Here is a 26,979-nt window from a genome sequence, read left to right on the forward strand (position 1 = left end):
TATATAATTCAATTATGTATAGGTACCTAAATAAATAAATAAATCTGAACAACTATTATAACAAAAAATGAGCCAAAAAACTCTTAAAACCTATTCATTGGTATGATGCTTTAAATTGACACAGATTCAAGCCGTCAATTATACGACAAATTATATTTTATTAAACAAACATATATGGTGGTATAACATTTAAAAGAAAAACACGTTTGACAGTTTGACATTTTGATTTGGACATAGGTATTACGACTATTACCCTCCATATACTAAACAAAGGAAGAATAAAATAAATGATGTTTTATTTTATTTTTAGAGCAGCATCAATGATATCAGAATAAAATAGCGTTACACGTATTAAAATGTCTTTAAAACAGAAAAAAATACCTAATAAATAAGTATTTTATTTTGTGTATGAATGGATGAACAACTCTCTAAAAATATATTTTTTAAATTTAGCTTGATAAATAACATTTTCGCGCAGTTACCATTTATTATTAGGTCCCGCACCAATAATAAATGATAATTTCCCAAAAATGTTATTTGTCCAGCTTTATTTTAACAATATATTTTATAAAGTCATCCAGTGATGTACAAACTAATTTATTATGTTATTTTTTGGTACATGACTTTTTTGGATATGACTTTAAATAAATACATTTACTTATTTATGTAGCGTATGGTCAGTAAATAAATTAAAATGTCTTAAAATTGATATAGATATACAATAATATTAACTTATTGGTACTTTTTATTACGTAGTTTCAATATTATTTTAAAACTATTAATGTTCTGCAATGTAAAATCTACATCATAATTACGGTACCATAGACATTTATATTATATTTTTAATTTATTTTTGATGATCAAAAATTACAAAAGTAATACTTACTATAACATTATATGTTTGTATATTTATTATAATTTACAGTTCAGTATGATTTTGAACTGATATCGTTATTGTGTATATTCTATTCTTGCACGTTAATTATATTATTTTCTCAATGCCCTACTAATAAATAAAAATACTTAACATTGTTCAAATAATCCGTGGCGTAAGTACAATCACTAATCTGCAGCGTATTCATGTTATACATTGTACCATATTTTCTTTTCGTGATCAATATGACGTATCTAAAAAACCACACACAATTCCCATTTTACATTTCCATATTTCATCCGATTTACGTTTGACACGATGTGTCCTTATAAGTCAAGTCATGACTAAACAGTCTTCATCTGAATCATGTTATAGTTATTCTGTTATAGTATAATTTTTTTTTTGACGAAGTCCCTAATACTCTTGAGTACATCAAATGGTCCCTGTAAGTATACCACTACATCTTTACTTGGCTAATAACATGTTTTGAAATTTGAACGTACATTTTATTATTATTATTGTTAAAAAAATAGGTACTAGCTAGTGTACATATTACATTTTATAGTAATGCGGTGTAAGTGTAAAGAGAATTTGTTCGAAAATAAGATTTTCGTGCTGTAAATGTCTCCAACAAACCTTAGAATATGTAATTCAATGGCTTTTTTTATTTTTACAGTGTGGATATAATATAATGTTATTGTGAACAAAGTTATTTTAGGATTAAAGTTACAGCTGAACATTTTAACAATATGCCATTACCTTGATTCACTATTGTTACTCTACTGTATATATTATAACTATTGTTCACAATGCTCATGCTATACTGTATACATGGCGATTAGCACATAAGATTGAAATTCTATATTATATAAATCTATTTAAATAGCTAATAAAAATGTCAAATTTGCACATAAAATAAAATAAATAAAATATCCATTGGTTCTAAAATAAGTATTACGTTTTTTTATGTTCAAATATTATTGTTGCTCAGCTTGATATTTGTCAACATAATATCGTTGAAGGTACCTATCTGGACGTGTTCACGAGGAAGGTTGCCTTTACCCCAACCCCCCTCCTCTTTGGCCTATTTTCATATTTAAATATATGATAAAGCAATAAATGTATAATATATAACGTGTTCTTAGAACAGTCAAAAATTCATATCCCCCCTTTCTAAAAATCTAAGCACGACACTGCTGTATTATAATGCTATGTGTTTGTCTATATTATTTTCATATTTAATTACATTATCTTACTTAAACTAAATATCGAAATTCATTGTGGTAAATAATCACTAAAGAATATTTTGGTATCCTTGAAACTACTTTTAATAACTTATCAGTCATCTTAAGTATTTCGATGTATAATTTCATAACAACATTTTCATAAATCTCAAGAGAAGTTCCATAAAATATACTAGTATTAATATTTGAATGAAGATTTTACTTACGGTTCTATGAACATGCAATCCCCCAGTAATATTTTAGACTGAATAGTAGTCAGCGTTGTTGTCACAAGTACTTTTCCAATATAATTATAAGTTCCAACTCAATGCATTCCTTTAAACAGTTAGTGGATTAAAAATGATTAAGTTTATACAAGTGTTTGATAAAATAGTTATTATGTATTTATTTTATATTAATGGAATACCAACAAATTATATTTATTTATTTAATTATGATATAAGTTAGGATTTGTGAATTATTAAGTGTCTTTAAGCATTTAAGAAAATGTAATTATGTGAATGTTCTTATACTTATGATTAAAACCAATCTTAGTCACTCGCTGTTATGAAACAATGAAGTAAAAAGTCTAAAGTTAACTATAGAAATTAATATGGTTTCAACCAATCAACCAAAACCACATCAAATTCGTTTCGCACATAGTACCAATAATAATAATATATCGAATCAAATTCGTTGTTCAGTTGAATAAGTACACATTTAAAAAGAAGTTACCTATACAATTATTTGTACATAGTTGATCATAATGCATTTTATATACAATTTAGGAATATGTACTTGCATATTATGTTCATTCAGTGTTTTGGTTTGAACACAGTAAAATATTATAATATTATAATTTAAAAATATAAATATTATAATCAAAATGGGTATTTATACACAATGAAATATTCAGATTTCGCTTAATATATTCAAACATGATAAAGTTAAAAAAAAAGTAATAACAATAATAATAAAATATTCCGATCGTATAATAATAAAATAAAAAAATCCCACTTGATATTTTATATTATACAGTATCGTAACATCAGTTATCAAAAAAAAAAAAAAAAAATGTATTCATCAAAAAATATTCTTTGATGTAAGATATAACTACACTTTAAAGTTGTAGGTGGATTATAAAATCGTTTACTGAATTATATTAAGCAAAACTTATACAGTTTATAATAATATATTATTTATCTGATCTTCATAAGAAAACACAATATAGTAATTATTATAATTCTATACAGCATAGTTAAATAATGGGAACACTGTTGAAAGCGAAATCACAATGTCAATTCATGCAAAATAGGTATGTTCATTGTCAACTGATAAATTAAAAAATACTAGTTTTGAAATATAATCCGTTGATATTGAATACACAACAAATTATAAAAACCAAATGTTTAAAGCCTATTGATTTGTGCAGAAAAACAATTTCTAAGTACTAAAAAATTAAAAATCAAATGATCTAAAAATAACATAAGTTATTGATGGATGGAAGTACAAACGTTGGTACTTTGGTCGCATATTCGACTAAAATAAGACTAATTTTGGATCGCATGAGACTTTTAAATAATAAAGTACCAAATTAAAAATAATAAAACTAATATTAAAATAAAAATAAATGATTAACAGTATTCTAAAAATTATGCTCGTAATAGGTAGAATACGTAAATAATTTCATGCAACACATAAATGTACAACTTTTGCCTAAACACTACGCCGTGTGAGACAATTATTATAGAAAAAAACATATCAATCTTTTGTCTATCATACTTATCGACCTAGTAATACGAAAATAATTTTCAGACCTGATATGAATTTCTTATTATGTCTACTTGAGATCGGTCAGTCTGCTTTTCCCAATTTCACCCCCGACGACAATAAATTTAGTTTGAATACTTTGAATTTTTGAAATTTTCAAAAAGTTGTTTATTCGGAATTTAATTTAAAAATCTTAAAATATGGACTGACCAATCTCAAGTAAACATTATAATGAATGCAGATCAGTCTGCTAAAATATTAGGGCATTATTAGGTCGATCAGTAAGGATTGTGGTAATGATCATAAATTGTTTACCGTTCACTAGTGCAACGCCAAGTAGATGACTTTGTTCATGCGCGTGCGGGAATGCTAGGCTGCTATTTCTTTTATACACAGTCACACACACTAATCATCACGTCTTAATACTCACACCTTTACAAGACCCACATATAAGAAATTTGAAAATTGCCTGTTTCGGACTCCTTCAAAATGGTCCACCACCGATCCCCTTAACTCAGTATAATATATTTAATGATATAAAAATTTGAAAATCGGGTAAATGACAAACTTAACACATTAATATTTTCATTTATGTATCTCTTTTTTTTTTTTATTCCAAAATGTTTATTTTTTTTCTCGAATAGACATTATTATAAAATGATCCTATTAACAAAAAAAAAAAATCTCGTTATAAATAATTTGCACTTGTTAACTAAATTTGTTCTCAGAGATTTCAATATTCTTTTTGATAACTAAAATAAAAATAAATGTCCTCGTGTCTTTGTATATTATTATTATTTTCATTGAAAAAATTTTAGATCTCAGACGTTAAGATTTAATTACAGACACAAGTTTTCACCAAATATGTATTAATGAGTTATAAAAAATCACTTTATAAATGATCAAATGAAAATAAATAATTTAATAATAAGTTTTAATAATGAAAATTACTATCTAAAATTAAAAAAGTGACATAACACATTAGCAGAAAAAATAGCTATAAAAGTAGTTTAGTTAAATTGCTCTCATTCATATTGAATACACTATAAAATAGTTTCTAAATTAATAGTTAGAATTTATTTTAAGTTGATCTACAGCTATAATTTGAACTACCAAATCAATAAAAATGTATTGATTAAAACTGCTGAAAAAAAACTATTTTGAATTTCAATTAGTTAATATAAAACTGCCAATTTACTTTCATTGTTATCTTCACCATCTCAAAGTTTCGAATAGGAAAGTTTTTCTGGATCTTATTATCATTAAAATATTCTACTTGGTAGCCAAAAATGTTCTAAATAACTTTCCAACCAATCCAAAATCTTCTTGTTCGGTAAGCAAATGAAATGTTCTCACAGGAACAATTTCCTTTGGGGACGTTGTATTTTATAAAGTTGAAAAATAATATTAATTAGCTTAATATATCCTTATATTAATATTATTTAATAGTATTAATATTAATTTTATGGTTATTGCTTGATGGTGTAAACTTTTTAATCTACAGTTTATTTATTTTTTTTATCCACCATACAATACACAAGGGTAATCATTTAAGAAAATGTATTTCGTGATACTATAATTATAGTTTTAGTGGTAATCTATTAATATGTTTTTTGTATTCTCAGTGGTGTTAGTATTTTTATGCCACAGAGTAGTATTCAAAATAATATATGATTCAGAATTTAAAATGGATAAAAATACCTTTTGATAAAAAAAATACCAAATGTAACATGCTACTAAATATTTTTCTAGAAAATTTTTCAATTAAAAATATGATTTTGGGTTTAGTGCAGTGGAAAAATATTTAGTGAAGTGCGCCATTTGTTAGGAATTGATTGAAATATTAATTTTAGATGGATTTTTAAATATATATATTTATTTATTTATATTAAAAATCTAGATTGCTTTTCTGTGGAGATAGAATAAGTGTTAAACAAAAAAGTCGGTTTGAAAAAATAAAATCTATCCAACACATATTATTATCCATGTCAAAAGCAATCAAAAAACTTTTCATTTGTTCCTAACTGAAATATAATATCTACCCCTGTTTGATAAAAATTTAAAAATTGTGTGTGTTATAATTATACCAATCATAAAATAAATAAAATGTTTCATGAAAACCCATTGTTTAAATGAATTCTATAAGGCGAGTAACTGATGATGGAAACGGCATGTATGATGTGAAATTTAAAACACGATTAAATAAAAAAAATAATTGGTAACATCGATCATTATGAACACACTCATAACTTATTAAGTCTATTTTTCGATTACTATTTCGTAATCAATAATAATACTTATTACCGTTTACATACTTTAAAACAATAAGTATTTGTTTATAATATGTAGTAAACTAGTAGTAAGTTATTAACTCATTTATTAATTATTTCGTTCAAATATAATGGTATGTATTTACTATATGTATATTTAGACTAAAAGTAATGATAAAAAATTCTAATTTCACACTATGATATAGTAGGAAAGTAATTTCGGTCTAGTATTGTTCGTTATGAATAAGAATAAAAAGATTTCAGAAACTGCATATCAAGTATAATATTGAAGTAGCTAGTGATTTCGGATACTGGTAACCCCTATAGTCTTACTATAGTAAAATGTATTTGACTTCAAAAAACGTTTTCTTACAGTTATATTTTGTATTTGTTAAAATGTATAAATACGTCTTCTCTTAAATATTTGTACAAAATAATAAAATCCTAAAACTTACAAACAAAAAAAAACCTTTGTTAAAACCAACACATTCTAAAAAACTGTTAATGTCATATAATAATAGTTAGAATATTTGTCCAGACTACTAATTCCTAAACTCCATACGAATGTCACCAAATATAACACTTTGTTAAGAAGTATTAAGAGACTAACATTTGGGAGAAGTCTGACAAACAATTCAGACAGAGGACAACTGTTTAGTATAATTGTATAAATAACTGTACTATAAACTTATATAGAAGACTGTACTTCTTGTTAAGAAGCTTGATATAAGGAAACAAAGAAAATCGAAGATCGAAAACGTGAAAATCTCACATAAAGAGACCGTTCAAATGATTATAAAACCCTTTAATAGATTCTTAGCTTATCTTCGATCTATTGATTTAAATTTTGCTACTTGAATGCGTATTGTGTGAACGGTTCGCTATCTTATCCTTCTAACGAACTTTGACTTTTAAGTAAGTGTGTGACAGCTGTGTGTGGCGTTTTATTGGTTTTCTGTTATGACAGTATTATCTGCCTCGTCTCATTCACAACTTATTGGATATTATATATTTATATATTACATCGTATAATGACTATATTTAATTAATGTTTTAAAAATAACATCTATTTTATCGAATGTATTTTCGTATAAAAATAATTCTTAATATTATTATTAAAGCACCAAATAGGCATTCTATAGTTATTACCCTGTATTGCAGTATCTTATAAATTATAACTTAAATAAATAGTATCGATGCACAATATCTATAATTAAGCGGTGTATAAGTATTTTGATGTATCATCAAATCTCCGACGAACGAATATTACAAATCGATTTCATAAATAATATGTAAAAAAGTTACAATATATTATGATTTCGTAAGCAGACTAAAATATTTCTGCTGTCTTATAAACCACTAAATCGAATCGTCTTATAGTGTTTTATGATAATCACCCAACTGATTATTAAATTAATAAATATTAAAATGTCATAGGTACCTACTAGGTACATAAATATGGCAAAAATAGAACCCAACATATATCGGTTACACTTGAGTCAGTACTTAAGTTAAGTTATTGGTATAAAATAATGTAAATTGTTCTGAATATATTACAATTGTGTAAATAATTGTAGAAAACATATTCACGTACCTGTTAAGGACCAAGTCATAACTTATAACCTATCGGCTAACAACGACCAAAATCCGCGTTGTAGGTGATATTGCGGTTATGATATTTTATATGCGTGAGCCATATTTATTTCACCTCTGAGAATCTTATTACCATTTTATGATACTCCATAACTTTAAACTTTATGATTATGCTTATTCGACAACGCACGCTAGATCATCAATTGAACAAGTGACGTCAGGCTATTGAACTCTGTATTTGCCACCGAACTATATACCTTCCCGAGTGGAAAAATCCTTTCACACAATGTTTTTCATCGGAACTCTATTGAATTTTCTACCCGATTTGCTTTTTGGAAATAAATTAATAATAATAATAAATTTGAACCAATCATTTATCCACAAGGTTTCAAGAGTGTTTGTAAACAACAGTAAATATTCGGGAATAAATGGTAATGGTGGTTGGCTTCAATAGAAACCAGTGCTCAGAATTCGACAAATATTTACCTTTTAACCACCAATATGAGATAAATAATAAATTATTGTTTCCGGCTTTACTTACTGTGTTTAGAAAACACAAATAATATTGTGTTGATGTTGGGTAGGAAAATAGTTTATGACGATCGATACATCATGAATATCCAATATAATATCAATCATAGGATTTTCCATAATCGTTTGCTTTTTTGATAGAGTTATCGAATTTCTACAATAATTAATTGGACAAGCCACGTAGTATAATTATAGCTGTTATTTCGATTCACGTACGCAATAATGACAGGTACTCAAAAACATATACATGTATAGGTATAACCGAACTTCGCTTATTTCAAAACTGTGAATCGCCCATAGTACAGACATATTGAAAAAAATACTAATAAAATGTAACTATAAGTTATAACATTAATTGTGAAGCACAATAATTTTATAGATACATTGTTTTAAGTCCGTATTTAGGTCGTTGCATATTATTTCAATATATGCCGTTATTAATGTTAATAATTTGTGCAGAATATTATCTACTTACTGCTTTTAATTTTATAGAAGGTGAATATTTTTAAGCAGTGATTTTATCTTCAAAATATTCGAATTGATCAAATTTCAAACTTTCAACAATTGTTTTTCATTTATTATTGTTTGTTAAACAATACATTTCTGCAGTGATTAAACACGTAAAAACGTTAAGTGTATTAAACAAAATAAAGAGTTTGTTAAATTTTGTAAAGTTCAGTTAATGAACAAATGCTAGCGAATTTCGACTTCAATTTACAACCTGTCATAAAAGCCACTAATTACTCAAGTGTTTTACCGTCATAAGACGTTGCTTCTCGCAGTAATGTTTGGACAGTATTTTAAAATATTGGATTTAAAAAGTTTTAAAATTAAGACATTTTGGATGAATAGAAATTATTAAAAGAAACTTTATTGGCTATGGTAATCCTTGCTACATTATTTTGTGAAAAATAATGAATTGAATATTTTTGATTAGGTATGTTACACTCATGGAATATACTCATTTATCTGTCAAAATATTTTTTTATAAATCATCCATGCATATTATTAGTATTTTATAACTAAGATTTAGGGCCATTAAGTAATAAAATTGATGTAATGTTTTTATTGTTATAGTTGCGCTCTTATCATTTTACACAATGATAATGATTTTTTTTTTAATAATAAACAACTAATTTATTTTCACGTAATTTGTTTTTTTGATACTAAAATTAAAATAAACTTTTATCAGGTACATGGCCATCGTGCATCCACTTCGACATAGGAGGTCAAAGACGAGAACTCAAACTGTGCTTGTTCTCATTTGGCTAATCAGTGTGTTTCTGGCGATGCCGTGCATTTTATATTCTGACCTTAAAACAAAAAGGTTTGAATTTAGTTTTAATATATTTAACATATTCAAAACTTATTTTATGTATCCATATATTTTTAGTTTGTATAATATGCTTGTCATAATATAATATACCGATAGTTAAAAATTGTTCTTAAAAGTGTATGATGTATTGATGTACCTCTATGATAACTATTTTTGAATCTAGAAACTTAACCAAAGTGTACTTACTGCTTATATATCTTGAGTATCAACACGTATTTAATATTGTTCAGTGCATATTCAAATTTATAAGCACTTAATGTATATATAAATATATATACAAACCATACACTCAGAGTGTAAATACTGAGGTTCCAGTAAATAACAATTATTATTTTATTTTTGGAACTGTCTTTGGCTTAATAATATTAGTATATTACCGACATTTTTATCATAATTATAGTTGTTCATATACAGCATACAAACAATTACTAATATCATATCAATATTAATTATTGTTTAATATTTTATTGCATTTCAGAAAATACTCCTATTTTGATTATTATATCATGTATTTCACAAGAAATATCCCACGCGTCCGTATTATATTTTAAAATGAACATTTTTCATTTAATGTTTTTTTATAATACCTGTGTTTTTGTGACCTGTTTTAGGTACATGAATGGAGAACTAAGAAGGGCGTGTTACATGCTCTGGCCAGATGGAAGGTACCCGAATTCTAAAACCGAATACATGTTAGTACATTCAAATAAATCACATTATATATATATATATATATAGGTATATAGGTATATAATACACATTCATCTGTCCTATCGATAAAATTCGGATTCATTTAAAATGATTTACTGCGATTGCTAAATATCGATACAATTCAGGAAATTGCAACGCTATAATCAGCAATTCCGTTCATTTCAAAATAAATCTTTTTTTTAAATTATACCCGCAGTAACAAAACAGAATGTTGTTAATTAATATTTAAACATCAACACCCGTCATAAACAACAAAATATCATTAATGTATTGTATCAGATATTTTAAATCAAAACAAACACAGCAATATTATTATCATTCATTTTTTTTTTAAATCGAACATTGATAATTAAAAATGTCTTCAATTTATGTTAAATAAATAAACTATAAATAAATAATTATTAATATTTAAATCTCCGAATAAAGTTGAAAAATTATCAATGCGTACAAAGGAAAAGTAAATATTTTTATAAATAATTTATACATGTTGCATAATTTATACATTTATTGTGTAGTACTTACACGAACACATTTTTAAGTTTAATGTTCAAATTATTGTAACTTTGGGCCTATTTCTAAATAACATAGAAAACTATAATAATTATTGATAATTAAAAGAATTTTTACCAATAATTATATTTCGGTGGTTTGAAAAATTATTCATTTTTCAAGGGCTGCAAACAGACCACTCAACAGCAGAAGCTATTTTTTTCAATACTAGGTAAATGTATTTCTCTGAAACTTCAGTTATATTTTGTGTATATTGCTTTGTTGTTTTAATTAATTTTTGAAACGTGAGAAATTTTGCCCAAAATACAAACAATGCGGTATAACACGGTTAAAGTACTAAAAAAAAAAATCCTCTGTCAGTAGGTAGGTACCTACAATGCGTCAGCGAACCATTAAAATAAAATATCGTAGTGACCATTAATATATATAGGTATACATATTGTATATTATGTAAACGGCTGTGGTGCACGTCAGTCCGTCGTGAAACCATAAAAAAGCATATTTATTTCGAGTGCCAATTGAATCACCTATGACAAAGTGAAGAGGGTGAAGGGAACAAATGTTTCGGGGGGGGGGGGGGGAGCGGTGATGGGTGTTGACGACATAGACAAACGACCACCGACTGGTCGGAGGACGGCGGCATCTTTTTAATACGTCTCTCGTCGTAGTGTTTTTGAGTAAATAACCACCCAAACACCTTGTTCTAAGTTACCGGTGGATTCGCGTGATATTAATGAGATTTTAACGAATGCGTGGGCAAAAGAGACTTGACACGAACGACGAGAACGGTCGTCGTCGTTTATCAGGTACGGGGGAACGGGTAAAAGAACACGCTAGAGAAGAAAACATTATCCGGCCGGAATTAAATGGAAAAGAATGGGTATAGTTTAGAAAAAAAAAATACTACTACGCCGTTTCTCCGGCAAAACTGACTTTTGGGCATTCGATTTATTATCACAACGTTTCCGGGGTTTTTTTTTTAAACAAAAACGACAATGTCGTGGTTTCGAATGCGATTTTGAGCTATTTGTGCGACCTCTGCAGCCATTACTACAACAGTGTCCTAGCACGATCTGTTCTATGTAGCTTAGATAAAGTGTGCATAGAATTCATTATGATATTCAGTGATTTTTTTAGTGGACATGTTCTATGACATTGGTTTTGTCATAAATTAGAAAATTATATCAAAAAACTGAAATCAAGATTATTGCAAGAGAGCGGGTACCTATTAAGTACTATTGAAGTAAGTTTAGTAAAATCCAAGTCGAGGTGATGAGGGAAATCTAAAACCATTTGGCGTGAGTAAAAATTCATAATAACTGCTTGTTGTTGAGTGCAGAAAAACATTCGAATCAAACAAAATACGGGTAAGAATGTTTGTAAAGTCACTATTATGACTTTCGACCTAGTCGTAATAATGGTGGAGAGAACACAGTAAGCTGACGGCTTAGTAGTGCCATATCACAAAACCAAAGGCTGAAAAGTAATTTGTAGGTAATACTATGGTCGTTTGCCAGGACGCAAAGTTCGGCAGTAACGCGAATACCATTATTGGTTGGCCAAGCGTTTCATTTGAGTAGATGACTGCAGTATAAGTAACAGGAGATTGTAGTAGTATAATAAAGGATTTTAGAAATGTAAAACTGTAAAAGGGTAATAAATCATAATATCATAGGTGTGATATATGTGGTCCGTATTCGATTAACTGCAATAATTGTTTACTCATAGAAACACTTACGATGTTTATCCAATGGATTAAATATTTAATACCTACGTAATACTTAAGGACACGCGGGGCTATGACAGGGGTTAGTCTGTTGGAGTGATTGTTTTGAGGCGACGTCGAGAGTTTGATGCAATTAAAATGTTTTGACGATAAAAAAAAAATTCTGTACAACATTAGATGTTATACCACAACATTTAGAAGGTAAATGGTGACAAGAAATGTGTAAATTAGTTATCAGTGAAAAAAAAAACAAGTTTGATAATACAAGTGAACAAGTCATAAACGATGCGAAGCACTTAAATGTCCGATTTTCAAAGTTCAATAATAAAATAAAAAAACAAATTAAAATAAATTATTAATACATTTTTGGAATAAAGTACATTATATTCAATTTATTGATTTAAAATTATTTCCTCAAGTGACCTTCACATATCGTTAAATGTTCCAAGTGTATTTTCAAATTATGGTGTCACTTTAAAAGGTGTTTTTAACTATATTTTCTTTTCGAATTTTCTTTTTTAGTTATTTTATCGCAAAAACACGTTGTTCACCAACCCATTATTCCATATTGACAAAACTATGCTGTATTGTTTTGAAACTAATTAATATTTAGTGAGCAATCTTATTTTAAAGTATTATCGAAAAACCGTATTTTTAAAATCGACCGTTCACTGCTCTAATAATAATGTTATGAAAGGCAAAAAAAATTTTTTTCAATAAGTATGTGTTTTCGAGTATTAATTATTATTGTTTATGAGCTATTGTAAGCACATCAGAATAAACACATAACATCAACTTAGTTAATTATAACTTTCAAATTATTTATTTATAACTTTATAAGTAATTATTACATTATCACAGTCTTTGTGTTGTAACTACACAAACTGTCTTTACAATTTAAAAACTTTTACCAAGTTTAATACCTAGACATTTAAAATATTTTTTGTTAACTTTTTTACAACTTCAATTACAACTCCAAATCAGATTTCAAAATCAGTTACAATAAATATTACAAAATTAGAAATCGATATAAGTTCACAAATGTTTTCATACATTTTACAGATACGATTTTATATATTATATGTTACATACTTACACAGAGTATATGGCATATACTATAATATGATATTTTCACTTATTTTTATTTTCTGTATAATATAAATATAGGTATTATACATATTGTAATATAATAAACTATTCTTGTTGTATATTTTTAAAAGGATAAAACCTATATTCGACAGGACCAATATATGGGTGACTTTGATTTTTGAATATATTGACACAAACAAATGTTCGTTTCGAGGACTGGACAATACTGAAAAGGGATGACACGTTAATTTGGAAATTCTATCTTTTCAAATGTCCAAAAGCAAATTATGTTTTAAGATTCAAAACCAAATTGGTCGATGTACAAAAACAACTGTGACCCTTTTTTTTCTAAGCAGAACAACAGTAAGCGACTTTGATAAATGGATTATTCAACGCAGTTTTCTTATTGTAATGAAACACATGACTTACAATACAAATGTTCATAGAATACATTCAAATAGAACCAAATATGTATATTACTTATAGTTTAAATGTCTTAGATTGAAGGTTAGGTGCCGCCATTTTTTGTTGCTTTAAATGTGATGTATTTTTCAGCTACAGTGCGGACAATTTTACTAACTAACATCTAAAAATTAAACATATTTATAAATGTAAACAAATATTAGTTTGAAATACTTAATGTGGAATTCCGTTGTAAAAGTATACCGTCTGCAAAATATGTTTTTAAAATAATTTTAAAAAATTACTATTTTGTCTAGCACCTCTTCCTTTACGAGTATACATAACAAGTTGAACATTTTAGTCTTAAATCAGTCCTACTAATACTAAAATCATATTTAGAACATCATTTTATTTTATTTGAAGCGTTTAATTTTAACTGTCATTTTTTTTTATGTATTGATGTATATTTACTATGAATTAATGAATGAACACATACGTATCAATTCAATTTGGACAAAGGTACATTTTATGTTGGAAGTCCTCTGAAATGTACGAAAAACAAAACTGAAAAGTAAAACGTTTTCGATGCCTTTTTTCTCATTAATTGTTTTGTTTAAAAATTAGTCAGACTACAAATAGTATCTACTTATAATATTAATATGATTCATTATTTTTTTTTATTACTTATAATCTATTTAAACATTACAAAGAGCTGAAATAGTTCTAGACACTGAATTAAGTGGTCTAAAATTTAAAAAAAAAAACCGGGGTTTTACATAATAATTAAATAGGTACAACTTAGGTATGGAAAAATTATAATAATATATTCCAAATGGGTTTAATAACCATTTCTTCCTTCAGCACAGTGCTCAGTTCAGACTCGTGTTTAAGATCCTCAGTTTTATAAATTCTGCACACACATTAAATATTATAATGTAATATTTTAAATTTTTTTAAAAGTTAACAACTTTTCTAAAACTATTCGTGTTATAAAACTTACACATAGTAGGGATCCGTTCATAAAGTATTTATCCTTACGTTTTGAGAAATCTTAAAACCTTATTAAGCTCTTAGGCCAACCAAAAACATTTACTAAATGTACATATGACACAATGGGTAGGTATATTTAATTCAGTATAACAAATATTCAACTTACATTCTATAGAATGTACAATTAATATACACATGCTTTACATTGGTGCATTAATATCAATTAACAGAGAAAATTACTTTTAAGACCACAATATAACATTATAATACGTCATATACACTACTGTACAAAAGCACAATATTATAGTACTAAAGTCAATACGACATAAAGCAGACTATATTTCAGTGTACTTTATAAAAACAAAACATGTATAACTTAATAATTTAAATCAATCAAAAGATGTATTTTTAAATTAATTTTCAAATAAATATTCTAATACATTTTTTAAAGATATAATTGTATAATACATACATACACAATTATTGTTAGTTATGAATAACTAGTAACTCGATGATAATATGTAAATCAATCGGTGATATCACATATATGACATAATAAGACATGAATATTTTAGTTAATTTAAAGTTATTTTTGAAAACAAACTATTATAAGTACTGTTTTAAAATCAAGCATGGTTAATTTGGAACATTTAAAAATATTTATCAGAAATGTATTGGTTAAAGTCAATTATGGTTGGTGGTCTTTATTGCTATGTCGATTTTTCATATAAAATAGTATAATACTTTTAAGCCTTTACTGGAATTTTAATAAAATCATTCTATTGAAAAAACACTTTTTTCATAATATTTTATCTACTATCCATTTAAACGCTGATAAAGCATCTTTTGAATAAAAATAATATTGTACTTACAGGCTTATAGGAATAAAATTGTTTTCTTCTGTAATATTCGATATTCTTGACTTAATTTTTATTCTATAAAATGTTATTATTTTATTACTTCAAACTTAACAAAATAAAAACTTGCTAAATATTATGATAATAACTTTATTATTTGAATTTTATATCTTAACTCTCTATCGTCCAAACAAACTTGCTTAAAGGAGATAGGTAAATTTTTTGAAATTTAAATAAGTTCTTTAAATAGTATCAATAAATTGTCTAAACGTGTAAATTTTAAAACCTTCTATAAAAGGATACTGAACATATAAATATAGTAAACTCTTTGTTATAATAAAATAAGTTTATTGATTATAACAAAATTATTTAAGCTATGACACTTAAACTGCCAGTTGACATCGGAAGAATATGATAACATGATAGAATGATAGTGTGCCTACTCAAAATTAGTTATACTTCCATTTTTAATGTAGAAATTTAAGTATCATATATTCTACATATCATCAAGTCTGTACCTACTTCAGTGTTGCTTATATATTATATCTAATCAAAAAAACCAATATATTTTTAATGTTTATACTTTATAGTACATGCTGAGACCTTTGTGTTTACACAAAGCCTAATGGTGTATTCCACATGAATAAAACAATGAAATACCTAACTATATTGATTCGCTATTACTTACAATAGATTAAATGTTTGAATAATTCATAGATGTTTTTTATTATTTCTATTTTATACAATATACAAGCTCAACTATTGTGTTTCCTAAAAATAATTTGATATTTAAAACAGAATAAAGCTCATAAAGTTCAATCGATTAACATTTGCATTGACCGTTTATTAATTTGATTAGAGAAATAGGTTAGGTTAGTACCTAGTAGATTAAAGATACCCAAAATAATATATTATAAATCTATATTATAGTCACATACTCAGGTTGTATAATTTAAATCATATAAGCACGCAATGCATAGGTACATAAGCAACTTTATTAAATAAAATATCATGAAGCTGACTGCCCTCGGCGTGAGTAGTTGCCTATTATGGGATACAATTTACTATTTAGTACAATGTATTAAGTTATTTTCAGGAGAATATAATGACATTAAATGTTAACAAATAAAAATAAAATAAGAATAAAATATTAGAGATAAATACACTCTATGTACATTAAAGGGGTGAACTTACATGTTATAGACTTATTAATAACACAGTACAAAATTAAGAGCATACATGATAAGAATATTATATGGAATATTTTAAGATTAAGAAGTAATGTTTGTCTCACTTTTTCTATTAAATGTATAAAATATTATATTTTAATATATTCCATATAACTCGAATTTATCACTGCCTAATGATACCGCATATTTTCACATTACAGATATAACATATTGTTTCTATGCGTCACTTATATAATACCATTGGCCGTAATGGCTGTATGTTATTCAATTATGGGTAGAGAACTATGGGGAAGTAAAACTATCGGACAGATGACCCAGAGACATGTGGAGTCAATCAAATCGAAGAGAAAAGTGAGTACCCACAACCTTTTTAATGATGCATCGTAATATTGCTTTGAAAACACGTTCTATTTTAACCAATTTATACGTGTCATAGCTAAGTGATAAAAAATATATTGTAAATATAGTCACAATCAACATATTTTATTGGATTCGTGAGAGGAAACAAATTATTTAGGAATTCGCATAATGGCGACGGAAACAAAACAACTAGGTCAAACCTTGTAAATGAGCAGTTTCTTTATCACTTCTGTGTTATATTATGTAAATCGATTCTATGTTAAGACAGTTTCAAACATTTTTTTATACATTTAGTTTTAATGACATAATGGTCCGCAGTTATCAGGAAACATTAACACTTTTTTCTCAAAGAAAAAATCCTAAATTAAAAATATTTAATGTATAAGGTCGATTTACATTTTTATTGCATAATCTCGTTATTTGCAAACATATGTTTACAACCATTTTATATCCATTTTCGCCGTTTTTTTTTTTTAAGTGGTGAAAATGTAAAATTTTAAAAACTATTTACCAAGTAGATTCTTTGTAAGATCCATGTTGAGTAAATACAATTTTAAATCGTAAATGGAGCAATGACCCCAAACATAAAACAATTTTAAGCTTTTCCTCTACATGTTTTTGAGACCCTATACAAAACTTCAATCATAAAATTATACCCATTACAAGCGAATAGGTCCCGAACACCATTGTTTCTAGGTAATCAATTTTTAACCCACAGCTTAGAACCACTGTTTTCCTAAAAAGCGTACTTTATACAATATTGGTAATTGAACAGTTTTAAAATGTGCCCTAATGAGATAGACATTTTTTATATAAAAATACGCCTCAACTTGCTACCAGGGTTATTGGTGTTTCTGAAGAAACACATTACATTATGTAATTTCTAAAAAACATTGCTACTAAAGTTGTATACAAAATATCTGAAAATGATATACTAAGGTTTAAGTTATTGAAATTACGTGTGATTAATTAATTTTGTGACTTTTTGTTTTCAAAACTTGATGTTTCAATATTCAAATACTCAAAAAATGTATTTTTTATTATATTATCTTGTTAATTTCAAAAGGCTTACCCATTTTCTTTGTGACTCATTTAAACAAAAAAAGTAAAAACTGCACATTTCATAAACACTATAATATAACTTTTATTCCATAACAAAAATATTTATATTAATTTGACAGAAGTTTCTTTCAAATTCCGTATGTTAAATGTCAATTCACCCAGTGCTATATCCAACACGTATGACGGGCGTACCGTATAGATAAAAGTGGTAACTACACGAAATATGACGTGTTGGTGGACATAACTTACATACTCAATTTTTTCTTTTTGTAATTTCAAGAAAATTACTCGTCGTTTTGAAAACTATATTTACTGTACCAAACGTCAGTTATATAAAAATAGTAGAAACAAAGATGAACATAATCATCAACCAAATAAATAATATCAAATATGCCATTTTTACAATATAGTATTCTAAAGATTAAAAAAAAAGTCACGAAATTCGAAATATTTTTAAATTTTACGAATTTACTACTTATAAAAAAGGACTATATTAAACTCGACAAATTTTCTTCCGTTATCATTCTGCATTATTATGAAAAAATATGGACAATTATAATAATAATATAGTACTTTTATTATAGACTATATTATTTGACCATGTTTTATGTTATTACGTTTTGAAAATATTTATATTAGATATATTATATTATGCAAGAATTTTAAACCGTTATAATATTACCCTTTTAGTTTGTTTGTTAGTCCTTAAATAATAATGAATTTATAATTTATCGTTCCAATAAAATGTACATAATATAAATTTGTATGGTAACAACCAGACCATTATTGAATTTTTTTCCCTAATTTCCATCGATTTGTGTGAATAAAGAAATTCTTTCTTCTACCTTGGCTCAAGTTTTTACAGTCATCGTAAAAGTGTAGTCCTCATTCAACTACCAATTATTCTAAACCCAAAAACATAAATCACCCCTTTGCCATAATGTTAGTGTAAATCTGTATAGTGATGTAAATGTAACACTCTAAACTCTAAAGAATAAATAAAACTTTTATTTTGGCGTCTACAACTCTAATACGTATGTTATTTTAAAGCTTAAAATATTTTAACGATTCCAAATAAATATAAAGCTTCAAAAACTCATACTAAAAGGATCCGTTCATGAAAACATATGAGAAGAAATATATGTACAACTGTTTTAAGAAAATTAGAATTAGAATTATTTAAAGCAGAAAGTCATAATACTGACAAATTATTTTAAATAATTAAATATAAGAGATTTACTAATCCAAGTCATGTTGAGGTTAAAATCAAACGTTATTGAATTACTTAGCAACTTACTTATTAAATTAATTTTTACAAGAATAATACATTGTATTATTATAATATTTTAAATCTGGAAAACAGTTTTTGTATAAATACTTTATGCTGTAAAGTATAATAGTTTATAGTGCTTTTCATTGATAACAATTTCTTCGCCTCCATACTCCAGTTACTACTTACTTTTATTTATTATCCTAAAATTTGGATAAAGGATGCCTTCACACAATTACGTTGTTTTTGTAAGGATCAACATTTCAGATTCAGCTACTAAATCACTTTTTTGTTTTTGGTATTCTGCCATGTTTTTATTACAAATCCATTAATATCTGTTAAGATACTTTCACGTTAATACAAATATACTTACATTACTTAACACTCCACTTTTATATTTCTGGTATTACTATTATTTTGTATTATTATCATTTTAATTTTTGGGGATAGAAAAACAAAAAAAATTGTTAATAATTTACAAATATTAGATATTTTTGCAGGAAATTTAACCTGTAAAACTATTTTAATTTCGCGATTGATATAAACTCACGAAATCTCTTGGATAATCACAACAATAAATGTACTAAATAATTCATATTGGAATATTTTTTACCATAAATATTTTTCACCACTTTTTCTACTTTAAATTTTGCGTTAACTGTGATTAAAAGTACTCCGACAATGTTTGTTATAGTATGATATGTTTTTAATGTGGAAACATACGACCCGACTCTCGAAAATCCTGTACTTGGACCACCCTACTATATTGAACTAAGACGTTGAATTTGAATCGGCTCATGTTACTAATATACGGTTGAAGGTGGCTTATATTCTATAGTTCATATCGTCAATTCTATAAAAACAACCTAGTATACCCTGGTAACTTCACTCCCGGTGCAATACGTTAACCACGGTCGTAAATATGATTTAAAAATCAATGACGCAAGTATATATTATGACGCACTTGATTCCGGTCGAAGGCACTGGGGCGTTTTCAGGACGAACGGTTCAGTTGTTTTATGATATGGTCGAAATGTAATCCATGCTTTTCTGTGGTCAATAATTTCTGTATTCTGGAATAAAAAAAACTTTATGAGCTCAACAGGATCCCCACTCGCTGACGAATCCACATATGTGCATTGTACCTAATATAGTTAAAATAATAGAAGTAATAACTTTGCAATGTAAAACCGTTGTTAAAAAAACAATACTAATGATTCAGATTTTTTGTACTTAAAAATTTTTCGAAATTGGTTTATCCGTCATCCCATAAGCTAAGTTATGAAAATAAATTTAATTTAAATTCGATCCACGAAGTTATAGACCAGGTATAAATATTAAAATATGTGTTATTATAACATAATTACATTAGTAATAACGCTTGTTAATTTCAATTTAAGGAAAAAATGTCACCTAAATACAATAATACAACCAATGTTTTATTTGATTTTCTAGGTCGTCAGAATGTTTGCTGTAGTGGTGGCAATTTTTTTGATTTGTTGGTTGCCTTATCACTCTTATTTCGTATACGCGTACCACAACAAAGGCATCGTAGTCAAAACGTATGTGCAAGATCTGTTCCTGAGTTTCTACTGGTTAGCAATGTCAAATTCGATGGTGAATCCGATAATTTATTATTGGATGAATCCTAGGTATGTGGTAATTATCTAATCGTCGCCATATTGTTGAATAACTGATACATTTTTAAAAACAGATTCAGAGCATATTTCAAGTTAATCATATGCTATTGTGGAGGCTTAAGAAACCATGACAAAGCTTCTATTGATCTTAACGTAATTCGAATGAACGGTGAATCTCACTATTACTTGACCCGGTCAAAATCAGGTAACATTTTTAAAATACGTGCAAAAATAATAGAAAAGATTAGTATACTGTAGAATTCAGCCATTACTCATTAAATATGAAAGCATAAAAATAAGTAGTGTGGCAGGTAGAAAAAAAATTGTAATATAATAAAAAAAACCTCTAGGTTGCATGGTGATTTGATGTTAAATGATTATTTTACAACAGAATATAAAATATTAATCAGTTTGGGAATGCATGGGGATACACCTACAATTTCATGAATATAAAATAAAAGAAAGAAAGGGAAAAAGTTTGACTGTAGGCACTAATTTAACAGTTTTTAAAAATAAACAACATTATTATTATTTTCAAAAACAACGAAAACAAATAAGTTATTCACTATAAAATATAAATTAATGATGTATTATAATTAGAACCTATATTGATTAATTTTATTTAAGATTATCATTATTAAAAACATATTCATTGCAGAACACAATAACCTTATTTGCATACATTTTTAACTTACCTAGGTATTTATATGTCATTAATCAAAGAAATTTGTGATTTATTTAATTTACGTAAATGTATTTTTAATTACTCTTCGTTTTTTGCCATTGGCGTCCTACATCATAGACACGACCATTTTGTAGTTAAGTAGCTTTTGAAATTCTATAGTGGAACGATTAACCAGGTCCAGTATCGTTGGGAGTCCAACACTTACGGCGCCCACCAGAAACCCAAGTATTATGTCTACCCAGAGGCTTCAGCGAAGTAGTACGACACCCACCAAACACACGAAATAATCAAGAAACAAGTGTCATTCAAAGGTAAAACACAAAGTCATATTATTACCAATTAATTCCAAAACATAATAACAATGTATTATTATAATTATATTTAATGCCAGACGGATCACAATAAAAATAAATTTATATAATTTAAATAACAAATGTTTTCTTGGTTCTAACTATCTCTTTGTAATAATATGCTAGACATTGTATAACACTGGCCATATCATTTCTGATTAATGATCAATTAATATTTTATTATTTTTGATGATACCAACTATTTAGGTTAAGACAACATTATATTCAATAAAAGTGAATAGGTATACAACATTAACTAACGAATTAACTTGTATATTCATTAAGTGTACATAGCATAATCATTAAATTATGTACACAAATGCAAGCCCGAACACTTTATGTGTGGTATAAAAAGTGTAAAATTAAGCCAATTTATTGTAACCATTTTTTATACTTTTAATTAAATTCAGTTTGCAAAATATTACACCAATATTTTCAAAATACTTGTGTTCGTGAATTTTATTTTATTAACACGCTACATACATGCTATATTACAAATCAACTAAAAATTGATCATTGGAATTGATGTTTGAACTGCAACAACTTTGAAACGAATGAAACGAAATAGTATCCTCATCCTGTTTTATCTTTTATAAATAATATATTATTATTTATTACATTATAAAAAACTAGTTTTTCCAGATATTTTAGAACATATTATGCATAAGTGCATTTACTGTAGAAATATTTTAAAAAAATGATACAAAGTGCCTCAAAACTAATGTATTCTGCAATATATATTTTTAGTTATATATATATATATATATACCCAAAAACGTATATAAATATTACATAGAATATTTTTATTAATTGAGCAACTAAGTTGAATATACTTGAATATTTTGTAAGCTAATCTAATTTTTTTAAAAAAACTAAAAACTAAAACTTTATACCTTGATATCAAATTAGGTTGTAAGGCTTAAGGGGCCTGGTATCGATTTTTCAAATTTTCCACAATTTCATACAATTTGAAAATTATATTTTATATTTTAGTTGAAACCTTCATTATAATATTTGTCCATTAATCTACTGCCCGATACAATATTTAGATGAGAGGAGGGGGGAGTTAATACTGTGTATTATATCGAAAAAATTGACTTCACAGGCCTTGTTGATTCGTCGAATTTTGGACTATTGAAATTCGATGTTTTATTTTATTTCAGATGAAGATATAATATAATTTGTAAAAAAAGCTTAAAATTCTATTATTTTTGGAGAAAAAAGCGAAATATTACCCTTTATTAGTTTAAAAAACATTAATCAAATTTGGCTTATTCAACAGAACAGGATCATTATCCTCGCAGAGAATAGTTTTATGAACAAAAAACATTGGCACCGGGCGCCTTAAGTTGTAGTTAACTTTACACTTAGTGCTTATGTCATTCCCAACATTTTACGAACACAAGTTTTTTGTCACCGACCATATACCTCATAATACAGGTATTACATTTCTTACCATATTTTTAAATAATTATGATGTTATCAATAATTAAGATAACTCGGGGCCAGTACCATTCAAATAAATAGTTATCATTCATTAATACCAAATGATTTGTTTTTCTAATATATAGAACTACTTATTCCATACGCATTTTAGTGTGTATTTAATTATGTTTCAAATATTCATAAATTATTAATAACAAGATTTTTTTTACTATTTTTATTTCAATTCAAATATAAATAAATTAATACATATTTTGCTATTAGTTCTAGGCTTCAAAAACTACAGAAGACTAGAAAACTTTCTACACAGAAGCTTATCTATAATCAATGACGTTGATGATGAATATCGTACGAAGATCCAATATTTGAAAATTCAAGACCTATTGTAAATAAAACGACGACAGCCATTTCTGGAAAATGTCCATGTCACTGGGTCCCGTGTAAATACCTATAAAATATTTATAAATAACTGTTAAATAATAATGTTATGTTGTTAAAAAAAAATTGTTTTTATTTATTTATTGTACGCTTAACAATACTTTCATGAAGATATCTTGAAAGATATTTCTAACCAGATGATCGTATATTGAAATAGGTAACGGTAACCGTATTATTAACTGCCTATATAATATGTGTATATTAACTGAAATCGTATGATTATAAACACAAGTTTCAATTGACCCCTGGTAAGCTCCATCATCGGGACATTTTAAAAATATTATTTTTTATTTGTACTAGTAGCTCGATCTGTTATTCCAAATACCCAATTATTTTGTAAGCGGCATAATGTCTAATTTTTTATTTTTTTCAGAAAAAATCCATTGTAAGTACTCGCTTATATTTCAGATTTTGTGTGGACCGATGAATTTACTGATTTTATAGTGATGTGTTTTTATTGTGTATCTATCATCATCTTTCGGAGCAGTAAAACTGCTAGATTTTCTACTTAAATATCTTTTCTGGTAATAAAGTAAACCTAGTTAGTTGGTACATAATGGGGGATCAAAAGTAAAAGTTCCTTGTACTTTTCTTAATCATTGAGAAAAAGAAATTCAGAGAAAATAAAAATTTTAAATCAAAATGTCCAACGAAATGTATATTATCATTTTCTATACATAATATAATTTTTGTTCAGTCAAAAAGCTTGAAAAATAAATTGAATGTTTCTACTAAAGCTATTTAAGTATATTTAAAATGCATGCAAACGATTTTTTTATAAGCGATCTACGTACAAATTTCTTTAAAATTTATCAAAAACACAACAATTTGCAAATTTTTTTTAGTTAAAAAATGTTTAAAGCTAAGATTCGTGTTTATTCCGTAACAAAAAATCTATATAATCACAATTTCTTAAAAGCTTAAAATATGACGAAATTAAATATTTTAATAAGGAATAACAATTTTAATTATTTTGTTGTAATTCGAATATATTAGTAGGGACTTGAAGCTTTTACGTATAATATTACTATATTTTATTTACACAATGACATTTATAATACATTTATAATATTTATAAGCAATTGCCTATTTATAAGTTAAAACAAGAACCTTTTTACGCTGTTCTGCGGTAAGGTGGTATTAACCCATACGTTTTTTGGCAAAATTTAAATAAATCTAAAGTGATGCCATTGGTAAAATAAATTACTTTAATATAATTAATATCAAAAATCATAATATTATGAAATACACTTTTTATTATAAGCTGATTGCGGCCAGAATGTCTTCGATCAGAGTCGTTTTTCATTTACAATTTATTATTTACCATTGAATTCAAATTTAACAAATAAATTAAAGAGACTTACTCAATGCCTAGGTGCACTTGACGCCTATTGTACAGCAGAGTGGTTACATATTTCCCCCATTTTATCTTATAGTTTAAACCTATACTTACCATAAGCAGTAGAAGTCGAATCGTCTCTTTTCCCACTCGATTTTACAGGTATATATGATCCTTTTTGAACTCTACTACCCGCATCTGAAATTGATATTTATGTTTAATATTAATACAATTTAACCAATAATTGTAAAGACGTTTACCTTTGGAAGTGTCCTTGCCCAGCATGAAATCTACAATAACATAAATAATTAAAGCAATATAATTGATCAACATATGTTGTCAATATATAACCTAGCGAAAACACTCACTTTTAAATTGATTTCCTCTTTTTGCGATAATATTGGTGGCTGCTCTTGCTCTAGCCTTTGCAGACTGAGGTACTGTATCACAAGATATAATACATTTTTTTAAAATTTTTGACTCTCGAAATGTTTATATCGTAATTTAGGGTAATTGTAAAGGCTAGGAGTAATAAACTCATTAAAAATCAAAATTAAAGAAGAAAACTATTGTTTAAAAGACGTATTATAATTCAAAATAAAGACTTAAGGTATAAAATTTAACACTATTGATTAATGTCTAAATAATCTTACTGTCTGCAGATAATGTAATTTTACAGGTTCGTTCGACAACACCGTCATCGATGATAAGAGAAGGTCGACAGTTGTAGTAAACTGTAAAAATATATAAATTGATTTTTTATCATCGTTTTTTTTAAATGATATCGGTAAGTAATGATTAAATACACTCACGTGGTAAGTCTTTCAGAAACGGGTCGCCGTATTGTTGAACGTTTTTTTCTTGGACGGATTCTTGGAAAATAAAAATAAAATCATAGCATATAATATATTAGGTAATAATATGTTTTTAAAAGGTTGAACTTTTTATATAATCTAATATACTTAATATTTTACATGCTATGCTTACCTGTTACAATTATAACAGTCAAATAGCAAATGAACAGAAAACACACTCCAAAAGGCTTCATTTTTCAAATGAACGATTTTAGTAGGACCCTTTGCAATTTATAGGAATACTACAAAGAAGGAAAACATAAATATATACGCATAACTCTCAAACACAGGCATAAAGTCTATTATACCCTAGAGAGTTACGTGATCCAAGTTTTTATCTCTTATTGTTTTTTTTTCATATTTACTCATTATTTCTGCTTCGATTGGATTGTCTTTTACATTCGAATGACGTAAGTATAGCTATTATGCCTATATCAATCCCAAAACCCTATCCGTAAAATTAAAA

At 26.6% G+C, this 26,979-nt stretch overlaps 2 protein-coding genes across 7 annotated transcripts in view; one reads left to right on the top strand and one right to left on the bottom strand.

The window, feature by feature from the left end:
- Positions 1-24,286, top strand: part of LOC111034913 (tachykinin-like peptides receptor 86C) — a 124,956-nt gene extending 100,670 nt beyond the window's left edge. For 4 of the 6 annotated variants that reach the window (XM_022316344.1, XM_022316342.1, XM_022316345.1 and 1 more), the window contains 7 exons: positions 9,454-9,588; positions 10,209-10,289; positions 17,273-17,423; positions 21,220-21,416; positions 21,479-21,609; positions 22,265-22,400; positions 24,147-24,286. In XM_022316344.1, the coding sequence (XP_022172036.1) occupies positions 9,454-9,588; positions 10,209-10,289; positions 17,273-17,423; positions 21,220-21,416; positions 21,479-21,609; positions 22,265-22,400; positions 24,147-24,213 (898 nt within the window). In that variant the 3' untranslated portion in view covers positions 24,214-24,286. Of the gene's footprint in view, positions 1-9,453; positions 9,589-10,208; positions 10,290-17,272; positions 17,424-21,219; positions 21,417-21,478; positions 21,610-22,231; positions 22,401-24,146 lie in introns of those variants that run through there. The other 2 variants (XM_022316347.1, XM_022316348.1) reach the window with 2 other exon arrangements.
- On the bottom strand, positions 24,085-26,767 carry LOC111034914. The gene is made up of 7 exons (XM_022316349.1): positions 26,647-26,767; positions 26,472-26,531; positions 26,313-26,393; positions 26,028-26,099; positions 25,920-25,949; positions 25,774-25,857; positions 24,085-24,330 (listed from the first exon to the last, which is right to left on the bottom strand). Exons 1-7 carry the CDS (start codon positions 26,705-26,707, stop codon positions 24,263-24,265), a joined length of 456 nt encoding a protein of 151 aa, XP_022172041.1. The 5' UTR covers positions 26,708-26,767; the 3' UTR covers positions 24,085-24,262.
- Positions 26,768-26,979: the final 212 nt, after the last annotated feature.

Source organism: Myzus persicae, unplaced genomic scaffold (assembly GCF_001856785.1).
Source record: "Myzus persicae strain clone G006 unplaced genomic scaffold, MPER_G0061.0, whole genome shotgun sequence".
NCBI classification, from domain to species: domain Eukaryota; kingdom Metazoa; phylum Arthropoda; class Insecta; order Hemiptera; family Aphididae; genus Myzus; species Myzus persicae.